Here is a 12,446-nt window from a genome sequence, read left to right as displayed (position 1 = left end):
AGGGAAGGGGGACAGAAAAGGATTTTCTTTTGGGGAGATAAATTTCTTCTTGAAACTGTAGGCTGAGGTATTTTCTCTAGTGGAGTTATTCTCAAGTCCCATCCACTGTCTTTCAAGTGGCAAAGCTTCCTTGAGGTGATGCTCATTCTACTTTGCTATGTTTTTTCTGTTGCTTACAGGTATGGATGGATGCAGGTACTCAGATCTTCTTCTCTTATGCCATTTGCCTGGGATGCCTGACAGCTCTGGGCAGCTACAACAAGTATCATAACAACTGCTTCAGGTAACTGAATGTGAGTCCACCATGCAAAGTCCTGCCCTTTTCACTTGTTGTTGTTTTCTTTCTGAACCTTCAGTATGCTTTCTGCAAAGCGGCAGAACTTTACTGGATTAAAATAATCCCTGCTCTGATCCCGTGTGTTGTGTTTCTCAAATTGCCTGTCTTTTCCAAATGAGTTTTTAAATTTGTGCATTTTCCGGAAACTAAAAGGTGAGCCATCTGTTACAAGAAACACAAGGCTTCCACCAAAAATGGACCTTCCATATCAAGATGTCCCCTTCCAGCCCTCTGTAAAATGTAGCAAAATTTAACCCACTTTTTCACATGGGTTGGTTCCACACTACTAACATAATCCAGAATTGCCATCCTTCCTTCACTCACTCACTCACTCACTCACTCACTCACTCACTTTTTACAGAAAATCCAGACAATGTCATTGCCAGCATTTAATTCCACCCTTCTCATCCTGTGTTTTCCCCCCAGACCTAATTTGTGACAATTCTTTAATTTACATTTTAAATGTAAAAGAAAATTGTCACTGGCAAAAAGTGAATTGAGGTTTTTTTGGAGTTACTGTGCCTTTAGTAATAAGCGTACTCCTTGGATCTTCTCCCTCCTCTGTTCCTCCCTATTTCTTGTGGCAGCAACTACATAGTTAAAACATCTAACAGTAATTATGAAGGAATAAATGAGGCAGAAACTGCAAAGAGTAAGCTACTAATTAAAAGCACAGTAACCCTGAAAAACTTCAATACACTTTGCCAGCTATAGCTGTCTTTTAAATTTAAAACGTAAATTATTGTTTTTTAAAACTGTATTGCACTCATCCTGTTTCCTGCATGGGGTAGACATGGGGCCTTAATTACAAAAAATAAAAGAAATAAAAATGATAGAAAACCAGTAATTAAATCTGCTTTCCCTTCTACCAAGTAGAACAGCAAATGAGAAACTAAGCTGCAATTAAGAGGCTATTCATCAGTAACTGATTGATTAATAATTCATGCAATTCATTTAGTGATTTCCCTAAGATGCACACATCTTCATTTGATTACTTCAGTCTTGTTGGCTACTGATGCTGCTTATCATTTGATTGGCTGCCCGTCTTTATAAATGTTTCATTCTTACTAGATGTATGGTTTGTTTTGTTGCTCTGACATTCACCTGTTCTTCCTAGGGACTGCATTGCTCTGTGTTTTTTGAACAGTGGGACAAGTTTTGTGGCTGGTGTTGCAATCTTTTCCATCTTGGGCTTTATGGCACAGGAGCAGGGAGTGCCTATTTCTGAGGTAGCTGAGTCAGGTGAGTGGTTTATGCAGAAAAGTAGCGTTATGATCATCAGCATCCTAGAATGCTGTATGTGACTGTGCTTTTGGGGGGCGGGGGCAATGTGCCTTGGTTCTATAATGGGAGAGCCAAATCAGACTGGGAGGCCTTTTCTCTTCCCCCTTCCCCCTTCTCTTGTAGCAGTGCTCACAGCTTTACTTGCTGCTGAAGATGGTACCCAACACTTAAGCAGCCTTGTTTCTTTGTTACCGTATTTTTCGCTCTATAAGACACACTTTTTCCCTCCTGAAAAGTAAGGGGAAATTTGTGTGCGTCTTATGGAGCAAATGCAGGCTGCGCAGCTATCCCAGAAGCCAGAACAGCGAGCGGGATCGCTGTGCTCCCCCTCGCTGTTCTAGCTTCTGGCTTAGCCACGCTCTGTCCCTTCCCCCACCTCCCGGAAAAGCCTCCAAGAGCCGCGTGGAGCATATGTGTGGCTCTTGGGGGCTTTTCCCCGAGGAGGGAGAAGGGTGACCTGCAAGCGCCGCACACACCCTCCATGCGGCTCGTGAAAGGGAGCGCTGAGCAGAGCCTGGGATGCATATAGGCTCTGCTCAGCACTCCCTTTAAAGAATATTTTTCTTCTTGCATTCCCCCTCTAAAAACTAGGTGCGTCTTATGGTCAGGTGCATCTTATGGAGCGAAAAATACGGTAATACTGTGCATGGCGGTGCACAAAGGCCAGGAAAGAGGCTGGACTTCCTTGCCCTATAAATATAATTTGGCAAATGTGGCTTACATTTTGTCATTGTCCTTGCTGCCTGCCTGGTGTTCATAACACCTCTTCACAAAACTCTCTGATTCCAGCTTAGCAACTTTCTCTCGATAGGGCCTGGCTTGGCGTTCATAGCATACCCGCGAGCTGTCGTCATGCTGCCTTTCTCACCATTATGGGCCTGCTTCTTCTTCATCATGGTGGTTCTGCTGGGACTGGACAGCCAGGTAAGAATGCCAAGAGAGGGTAGGTTCAGCCAAGAACTTAACCTCTCGCCTGGGAGGCAGAAGACACCTTGCTTCTTTTGCTGTGGGTGATAAACCACAACTTCACACTGAGGAAAAGAGCCTCGGACAGACCTAACAGGGCATGAAATACATTTTCCCCTGCCTGATTAGACTTGTCTTGGTGTGCTTACCCAACTCATCATCTGCCGGGGAAGGTGCAGGAGGCTGGAATCTTGTTGTCTGAAGGAGAACGTGTAATGTTACCTTCAATTAATTCATTGCTTGGGTGAGCAGCCAACGTTGAAGGTAAAAATGCTGTTCATGTTGTTCAGGACTGGAATCAAGCTTTGGGGACCCGGTCTGCTCATGTCTTAAGGTGTGGCAAGCATTAGAAGCCCTCAAATTCTTCTCCGGCTCAGAACTGCTAGGGCCGTGTTATGTTCAATACTTTGTGGAGAACTTGTTGAGTTGAATGATAAGGGAGGGTCTAAATTGGGTGATCTTCGGTGATAGGAAATTGCTGATGGGTGCCTAAATTATCTCCCTAGTTTGTCTGTGTGGAGAGCCTGGTGACAGCCCTAGTTGACATGTATCCTGGAATCTTCCGGAAAAAGAACCGCAGAGAAATGCTAATCCTTATTGTGTCCATCCTCTCATTCCTCGTGGGACTGGTCATGATCACAGAGGTATCAGAACTTGCATTTCCTTTGCTTATATAAGTTCTGCATAAAAAGGGAGGGAAAGAGGGTTTGCTGTTGTTGCAAATACAACATGCTCTTTTTAACCCCATGGGTGCCAGCGGCACTAAAATGGACAAATTGCTCTACTTCCCCCTCAAGACATCCCTCTCGTAAGGAAATGGAAGTCACCTCAGAGGACCCTGTGGTCTCCCACTTCATAATGGGAGGAGTGCCCTGTTAAGGCAAGGAGCTGCCAGGGAGACTCAAACAGGATTTGAGCGGGGGGGGGGGAACCTTTGACGCTTGAGATGTTGCTGGACTACAGTTCCCATCATCCTTCACCACTGGCAATGCTTGCTGAGGCTGAGAGGAGTTTAAGCATCTGGAGAGCCAAAGGTTCACCACCCATAGAATCATAGAATTGTAGAATCATAGAGTTGGAAGAGACCACAAGGGCCATCGAGTCCAACCCCCTGCCAAGCAGGAAACACCATCAGAGCACTCCTGACATATGGTTGTCAAGCCTCTGCTTAAAGACCTCCAAAGAAGGAGACTCCACCACACTCCTTGGCAGCAAATTCCACTGTCGAACAGCTCTTACTGTCAGGAAGTTCTTCCTAATGTTTAGGTGGAATCTTCTTTCTTGTAGTTTGGATCCATTGCTCCGTGTCCGCTTCTCTGGAGCAGCAGAAAACAACCTTTCTCCCTCCTCTATGTGACATCCTTTTATATATTTGACCATGGCTATCATATCACCCCTTAACCTCCTCTTCTCCAGGCTAAACATGCCCAGCTCCCTTAGCCGTTCCTCATAAGGCATCGTTTCCAGGCCTTTGACCATTTTGGTTGCCCTCCACCCCTGAATGAAGAGGCAACAAATTGGGGCTCTGCCTTTAACTGATCACCAGCACTTTATCAGTTGGTTTGAGTAATCAATCAACACTGCAGCCTGGGTTTTCATAGACAGCCAACTATCTAATCATGAAATGTAGCATAGGAGCCAATTCCTAGGGACCAAAGGGTGTTTGCCCCCACCAATAAAATATTTGAAGGGGCTGCCCCCCAGCTGATGGGCATTGCCATTCAAATGGTTGCATGCACCATGTCATGTGATCAATTATGCTTGGTGGGTCTTACCTGCCCCCCATATTTTATTTAAGTTGGCACCCCTGAAAGGTAGCCACATTAAGAAAGTCTCCTACTATCTGCTAGAAAATGTATCCTCACAGTTGAGTTCCTTGTTATGACAGATATTCCCCTCCTAATGCTGGTTAATTTTGAAGATTTAAGAAAAACATACAATAATCAGCACCTTTCATGAAATATATAAAAAACTGCAATTTTACTGCCTTGGCTATGCATAAATTGTTCTCTGTTGATTTATGCACATTGCCTGGAAACATCAACAATTAATAACCACAAATTTAATAGCAAACGATCCAGAACAGAAAGCATAATAGAAGGACCAAAAAATTATTTGCTGAGATACAGGTCTAATAATACAGGTCTTCTGGAAAACAGGACTTGCATCTTCCTGCTCAAGCCTACTTTTTCTTAGACTTCTGATATTAATGTCTAGAAATTATGTGAAAGTGTATGAACCGCAGGTCCACTGTTGTGTTGTGAATTATCAGGAATTGCCTTCCTGCTCATGCCCTATGGCAGGAGTGGGAAACCTCAGGCCTGGGGGCTAAGTATAACCCCCCAAGCCTCTCTAGCTGACCTTCAGGACCAGGCCATGCAAACCTCCCTGGCTTCACCTCTCGCTGTTCCTGCCTTGCGCTCCCTTTGAGAGGTTTTGCCTGGCTGGGTGTTGTCCTCTGACAATGCCTCTTGCTTGCCTGAATGGAGGAGAGAGAGGGGTGTCTGAGAAACTATCTCACTGCACAAGACTAACGTTTACATTAATTGCTCTGCCCACTTTTGCCCTGCTTGCCACTGGCATGTGGCCCTTGGAAGTTGGCCCCAAAGAGAATGTGGCCCTTAGACCGAAATAAGTTACCCCACACCCACCTACCCTATGGGCTTCTGAAGGCTGATAAGGTGCCTTTTGGATGGAGATGAACAGCTGCCACACAGTGCATGGACATCTGTGCAGCGGAGCTCCCTCTTTTCCAGCTTTCTACAGAGGCATGAAATGACACAAGAGTTTTTGTAGCTCGTTCTCCTGGATACCTTAGATTCCTAGTTTCTCGCCATGTGGAGGCTTAAATATAGGCCTGCTGCATACTTCTGCATTCCCAGACTATAACTTATCGTCTCTTTTCTGTCTCATGGTAACAAGAGGCTGAAAGGAGAACATTGCTAAGATTGCATTCCAGAGACATTGGCTTTCCATCGTGATGTGGCGTATTTAAGGAATAGTCCCTGGGGCTGGACTTTTACAATAAATTACTTATTATCCATCTTGGACCCTGCTCCCCACAACATGCACACCAGTTGCTGCGCACAGTACTTAACATTAAATAGTGCAATATATATAAACAGCCACTAGGGCCTTTGTTATGCTACTACTTATTATTAATATATGACCTTTGCAGAGAGGGGAATTCAGAGTTGATATTGGATCAACAGTGGTTTCGCCTAAATTCAGATATTTTTTGGCAGCAGCAAAGAAGGAAAAGGCAACAACAGGAATCTGGAGGGGGCAGATGGAGCCCACTGCCAATATAAGATACATTGACAGGATCTCCAAATACCAAATAATGGCCCAGTGGATGATAAATATCTCTGCTTAATAAGCCATGATGTGGACCATTGTAGAATCATGGAATTGTAGTGTTGGAAGGGACCCTGAAGGTCATCTGGTCCAACTCCCTGAAATGCAGGAATCCTGCCCACAGCTGTTCCTGGATGGGCTTGAACCACCAATCTTCTGGTTAACAGAAGGTTGCACTGACCCATTGCACCACAGGCTCTTTTTGCAGTCACTTTGATTTTCCCTTTGCATGAGTAAGCCAGGATGCAGTTAACCATAGTTTCCCATTGTGTCTGAAGTAGAAACTATGGTCAATGGCTTCCAAACAAGCCAGAATCTGCTAGTCAATTTTAAATCATGGCTTCATGTTCTGATTTTGTTTGGATGCCATTACCCATTGTTTGATGCAATTTTTGTCTATCCACATGTGTACAAGGGAGACTGTATTGAAATGCCAAGTTGAGATAAGATAATTTCCCAAACTGATATTTGGATAGGAGGTCTCTAGATCAAAGAAAGTTATCCCATACAGTGGTACCCTGGTTCTTGAACTTAATCCGTTCTGGGAGTCCGTTCAACCCCTGAAACCATTCAAAAACCAAGATTTAGCTTCCTGCTAAATCTGTGCCGGATGTTTGGATTCCAAAAAACGTTCACAAACCGGAACACTTAACTTCTGGGGTTGTGGTGTTGCGATTTGTTCAGGAGCCAACTGTTCAAGTACCAAGGTACCACCATATTGAAGATCAGATCAGTAGAAAGCTATACGAGATCAATATTAGAATATTAGATCAATATTATAAGAATTCATGCTGTCACTGGTTGCTTGGGAAGAGAAGCTCTGTGCACTAACTACAACCCTTTTCTCCTCTCTCTCCTTCTTTCTGCATCCTTAACTCCCCTTCTTAGGGTGGGATGTATGTCTTCCAACTGTTTGACTACTATGCTGCTAGTGGGATGTGCCTGCTCTTTGTTGCCATTTTTGAAACCCTGTGCATTGGATGGGTATATGGTAAGTGCAAATGCGATGGAAAAACATGCCACTGTTTTAAGAGCACATCTCTATTGTTTCTGAAGCAGGCATTAAAACCACCAGACGAGGGGCTTCCCCAGATGTCATTTTTAACACACATTAATGATTTGTGCTCATGATACTAATGGGGTGGTTGGAAGTGATGCCTCTTTCAATATTGTTTCTACCCGCAAAGGTTTTGAGGTGGTCGCATTGCTTCATTTGCAATCAGTACACATCTCATAACTTCTTGCTGAAATCTCATAACTTTTTATATCACAAGTGCCCTGGTTTACAGTGGTACCTTGGGTTAAGTACTTAATTCGTTCCGGAGGTCCGTTCTTAACCTGAAGCACCACTTTAGCTAATGGGGCCTCCTGCTGCTGCCGCGCTGCCAGAGCACAATTTCTGTTCTCATCCTGAAGCAAAGTTCTTAACCCAAGGCACTATTTCTGGGTTAGCGGAGTCTTTAACCTGAACCGTATGTAACCTGAAGCGTATGTAACCCAAGGTACCACTGTATTTTCATCCTGCTTTTATTGCACTGTAGCCCCTCCAGTTAGCAACAACGTGGTAGGATCGGTTAAACATTGCAGAACAACGCTAAAACACTAGTGCACTATTATTTTTAATGTTTGACGTCTTATCATGTTTTCATATTTTGCTGGAAACTGCCCAGAGTGGCTGGAGAAACCCAGACAGATGGGTGTGGAATAATAATAATAATATTAATAATAATAATAATAATAATAATAATATCAAGAGCATGTTGCAGAATATACCTGCAATAATACTGAAGGGGCCCTAGAAAAACTCCTAGTGAATGAGGCAACTTGATCTCACTTCTCTGGCCTATCCTATATTGCCTTACTGGCCAGAAAAGTTGCCAATCATTTCTTTGATACCTTAAACAGGTGCTGCTAGCCTTTCCTTCTCCCCACCATATATTTCTAGCAGACTGCTTTCCCTCTCCTCTTTTTCCTTTTCACAGGCGCTGACCGTTTCTATGATAACATCGAAGACATGATTGGCTACCGGCCATGGGCTGTCATCAAATACTGTTGGCTATTCATCACTCCAGCTGTCTGCGTGGTGAGTTAGACATCCCAGTCATTTGATCAGCAGGCACAACAGGAAAGAGTGCACTTGGGCAAATGGGCAGTGATTTTCCAAGATGGGGGTACAGATAGTCTTTATTCTCGCTGTACTGTACTGCAGTGTGTGGTTCCTCAAGGAACTGGGGGATAATGATAGGATTCTGCATAAGTGGAAACAGACAGAATCCAGAAGAAGTTCAGGATGCCTAACCCCAAAACTGGATGCAGGTTGGTTCATGTCCTGTAGTTCAACATCCTGACAGTTATGGGATTGGCCCTTTCCCCCGTCTCCTGTTGCATGTTTGTGCTGGAGTTATACTAGTTTAATTCTGATGGAGGTGGGTAATAAATGGGGCAGAAGTTGATAGCCAGGTTCTGTTACCCAAAATGCAATGTGTGGTCAAATAGTGCATTGTGGGTAATTGGCCATGGCAGGTGACTGTAGTGGATCGGAATCAAAAGTGCTCCCACTCACCAGAAGAAAATGGTCCCTTCTGAGCCCCAGGGGCCTCATCCAGTGCCTGACCACACCAACCCCTAACAATGGGCCTGGGAAGATATTTGATTGTGGATCACCAAGGCCAGCCTATATTATTGGGCAGAGTTCCAGCTAATTTTTGGGTGCCAGGCAGCTAATTTTTGGGTGTCAAGAAAAGGCAACAAATGCTTGGTTATTTAATGGATGGTGATAATGATACTTCTGCTGCAATGGGAGAGGTGCCTGTGAGATTATTATTTTTTGCCTCAGATGCCAAAATAGCTTGGCCAGCCATGAGTATTATGAGTGGGGAAGTGGGGAGTGGCACTTTCTGCTTTGCCTCAGGGAGCAAAACATATTGGGCTGCCCCTGCACATCTCACCTAATTCGGCCCTGATGGTATCTATATGCTGCGGGTAGCCAACAAGATATGGTTGGGCTCTGAGACTCTTCTTCCCCGGCCAGCGGTAGTTCAACACTGGAAACTAACCTGTCAGGGAACTGCCATCGGAGCAGGAGGAGGTGAGAGGGCTCCCGGATGATGGTGGAGAGGGTCCCAGTAGGAGGAGGGATAGCCCATACGCTGGGGAAGGAAATCAGCGTAACACCAGTGGAGAAGGGGAGGAGATAGAGGAAGCGGAGAGGTGGCTCCAGGACTCTTCGCAGGAGACAAGCGGAGAGGGGACAAGTGCTCCTTTGCCCACATCCACCTTGCGCAAAAAGCTTTCACGCAGGCAACGGGGGAGGAGACTGGGCATCAAGCAGCTTTTATCTTGGAAGCGGTTTAAGAAACGCCCACTGACGGATTCTGCCAGCGACTGAGGCAGCCACGAGATAGAGGCTGCCCTGTCAGAAAGGGTTCAACCATGCAAGCTAGCCATGAGTAAAGGCAACTTACGCACAAGCAATCCCTAGAACCATTACATAACCACATTGCCTACCTCTCCTACTGTGTGTGTGTGTGTGTGTTGGGTCATCGGGAGAAGTATTTCCTTGGCCAGAACTCAGAAATCTTGGTCAGGGAGGTTCTCATTGTGTCACAGGCCATTTTGCTCTGGCCATAAAGTGAGCAACATGACTTAGTGAGGGATGGTGTGCTTAACCCTTCCTCCTCTCCTCTCCCCAGGCTACATTTCTCTTTTCTCTCATTAAATACACCCCACTGACATACAACAAGAAATACGTGTACCCATGGTGGGGAGACACGGTGGGCTGGCTGCTGGGGCTCTCATCCATGATCTGCATCCCGCTCTGGATTGTCTATAAACTTTCCACCATCAAGGGCTCCCTGAGAGAGGTGAGGTTCTTGTTGTTGTGTTTAAGAACTGGACTTTGAGAGGCTGCCTGGGCGAGGGAGGCTATTGACGTGATGCACTTTGGAGGCAGGCTTGTTGTGTTGCAAAAGTAATTAACGGGGACATTGCACTAATTTTTGCCAAGGATCATTCAGTTACTGGCAAGAGGAGTTCGTGGCTTTATCGAGCTCAGCTTGGCTCGAGGGCTAGGCAGATGAAAACTGCCTTCCTGTGAGCTTGTTATTGACTGCACAGCATTTTTAAAATGTCACCATTCGAGAGCTTTGCTTTGCAGGCTCTCTGGCTCCCTTCCTTCCCCTCCTCCTCTGCTTATTGACTTCCAGACAAAACACTTCATGTATTTCCTGTGTGATATTTTAAATTTGTTTTCCACTATTCAGAGCTATTGAAGAAGTTGCAGTCTCATGAATGCCGTGTGGGGTGATTGCCACCCCCCCCCCCGTAGTTGGATCTGTGCCTTCTTAGAGCCATTTCAAGTTTCTTTCTCTACCCCCCAAATAATTCATAGCAAGTTTCAAAAGCCTTATTCCATATTAAATTACACAATACAGCAGTATTCTCAGCCCATGCTGCTTTGTTCTATTTCTTCTTTTCTACATGTTATGATTCCTAGTAATGGCGATTGATTGATTAATAAATGTTGATTATATGTTGATATTTCTTGACTTTATTTCAGTACCATTTCTAATAATTTGGAATGGCATTCTTAATTATGGGACCTGATATAGACAAACTAACAGTGTATGTGCAGGAAAGGAGATCGGGCAAAAATTCCATAGGATTTCCCCCTACCATTTGGCATGACTTTATCACCTATGCAACACTGAATGAGCATGGGCACAGAACTCTGCCACCACACCGAGTCCTTTGGAACAATACTTTTATTTGATAAAAATGTCAAGTTTCACTTGTTTCATTTTTTAATTGCTTTACTTTTAATTTCTGCAGGGCAGGGGGAGGCTGAAGGAGGAGGAGGGCTTCTTTGTTTCTTCTGAATTATAAAATAATAACAATAAAAAGTTGGAAAAGAAGTTGGTGACAACTTTAGAAGCTCATCAGGGGGTTCATGAACTCAGGAAACCCTGATCTCGATTGATCAATAGCCTGACTTAGGATAGAGCAGCTTTGTGTGTGTGTGTGTGTGTGTGTGTGTCTACAGAGTGACGCTTTGATTTCTTAGAGCATGGGTAGGCAAACTAAGGCCCGGGGGCTGGATCTGGACCAATCACCTTCTAAATCTGGCTCATGGATGGTCCGGGAATCAGAGTGTTTTTACATGCGTAGAATGTGTCCTTTTATTTAAAATGCATCTCTGGGTTATTTGTGGGGCAGAGGAATTTGTTCATCCCCCCCCCCAAAAAAATATAGTCCGGCCCCCAACAAGGTCTGATGGACAGTAGACCAGCCCCCTGATGAGAAAGTTTGCTGATCCCTGGCTTAGAGGAATAATCTTCCTTCCATTTTCTCTTCCTACCCACTTTGTTTTTCAGAGATTCCATCAACTAGTCTGTCCAGATGAAGACTTGCCCCAAGGCATGTGCCCAAGACAATCTTTTCCAGCCTCCAAAACTAGGCTCCTGATGCTGACTGAGTTGGATTCTCACTGTTAGAGGGAAGCAAGCCCCTTCTACATTGGACAATCCTGGACTTTGCCTGTGGCCAAGGAGAGAGGGACCCAGGAGCTGATTCCCCCTTCCCCCCTTCCGAAGGATCCGCGGTGGCTGCTAGGGAAAGAGAGTTCTCCCAAGACATTGTGGTGGAAGCTGATTCAGCTTCGTCTTTTCTCTGGGGGCACAACCACAGGAGATGGTTCAAACCAAAATGTTCCTCTTGTGAGATCTTCCAGGAGCGGGACTGGAAGGACAGAAGTCTGGGATGGAAATACTTAACACCGTCACAGAAGCATTTTATCTTGCATGGGTTTTAGGGAGCTTCCCATTCCATCTATAAAATCATTGTTCTTTCCACATATTTGTGATGTGCATTATTGTCTATTAAAGTGGGTGGTGATCTGCTGCTCAAGGCTTAGCTCCTGCTCCATTTCCAACTTGTAGGGAGTTATGGCTTGGGACAGAAGTACAGTATTGCAGTATTGGCCTTTTACCCTGTTGCAGCAGGTTTTTGTCCCCTTACCCATTTTTCTTTAAGGCCCAAATTGTACACAGCATCAACAGGAGCTCCTTTCCTCATGGGCTGAAAGTAGCTCTTTTGGGAGGTGGAAGCAGTCATCATAACTATGGCAGGGAGGTGTGATTTTTAAAAATCCAATGGTCCCATTTCTTCTGACCCCCAACAGCTGCTGCAATTATTACTATTACAGTTGTACCTTAGTTTTCGAACAGAATGCGTTCTGGAAGTCCATTTGACTTCCGAGATGTTCAGAAACCAAGGTGTGGCTTCCGATTGGCTGCAGGAGTGTCCTGCAGCCAATCAGAAGCTGCGCCGGACGTTCAGCTTCTGAGGCAAAGTTCGCAAACAAGAACACCTACTTCTGGGTTTGCGACGTTCGAGTTCCAAGTTGTTTGTGAACTAAGCTGTTTGAAACCAAGGTGCTACTGTATTACTATTACTATTCTTATTATCTCTGCATGTTCGTTGCTTACATGCAATGAACCTCATT

The 12,446-nt window shown here is 44.9% G+C and overlaps 1 protein-coding gene across 2 annotated transcripts in view; it reads left to right on the top strand.

Annotated features, from left to right (window-relative positions):
- LOC310658937 (sodium- and chloride-dependent GABA transporter 2-like) overlaps positions 1-11,855 on the top strand; it is a 44,784-nt gene extending 32,929 nt beyond the window's left edge. For both annotated transcript variants that reach the window (XM_083401494.1, XM_083401495.1), the window contains exons 8-15: positions 180-283; positions 1,455-1,579; positions 2,433-2,545; positions 3,094-3,231; positions 6,833-6,935; positions 7,927-8,027; positions 9,637-9,807; positions 11,317-11,855. In XM_083401494.1, coding sequence (XP_083257620.1) covers positions 180-283; positions 1,455-1,579; positions 2,433-2,545; positions 3,094-3,231; positions 6,833-6,935; positions 7,927-8,027; positions 9,637-9,807; positions 11,317-11,436 — 975 coding nt within the window. In that variant the 3' untranslated portion in view covers positions 11,437-11,855. The remainder of the gene's footprint in view (positions 1-179; positions 284-1,454; positions 1,580-2,432; positions 2,546-3,093; positions 3,232-6,832; positions 6,936-7,926; positions 8,028-9,636; positions 9,808-11,316) is intronic.
- The last annotated feature ends 591 nt before the right edge of the window (positions 11,856-12,446 follow it).

Source organism: Podarcis tiliguerta (genome assembly GCF_965153285.1).
Source record: "Podarcis tiliguerta genome assembly, chromosome: 10".
NCBI classification, from domain to species: Eukaryota; Metazoa; Chordata; class Lepidosauria; order Squamata; family Lacertidae; genus Podarcis; species Podarcis tiliguerta.
The sequence above is the reverse complement of the archived record's forward strand: the minus strand, read 5'-3'. Positions and strand labels throughout refer to the sequence as shown.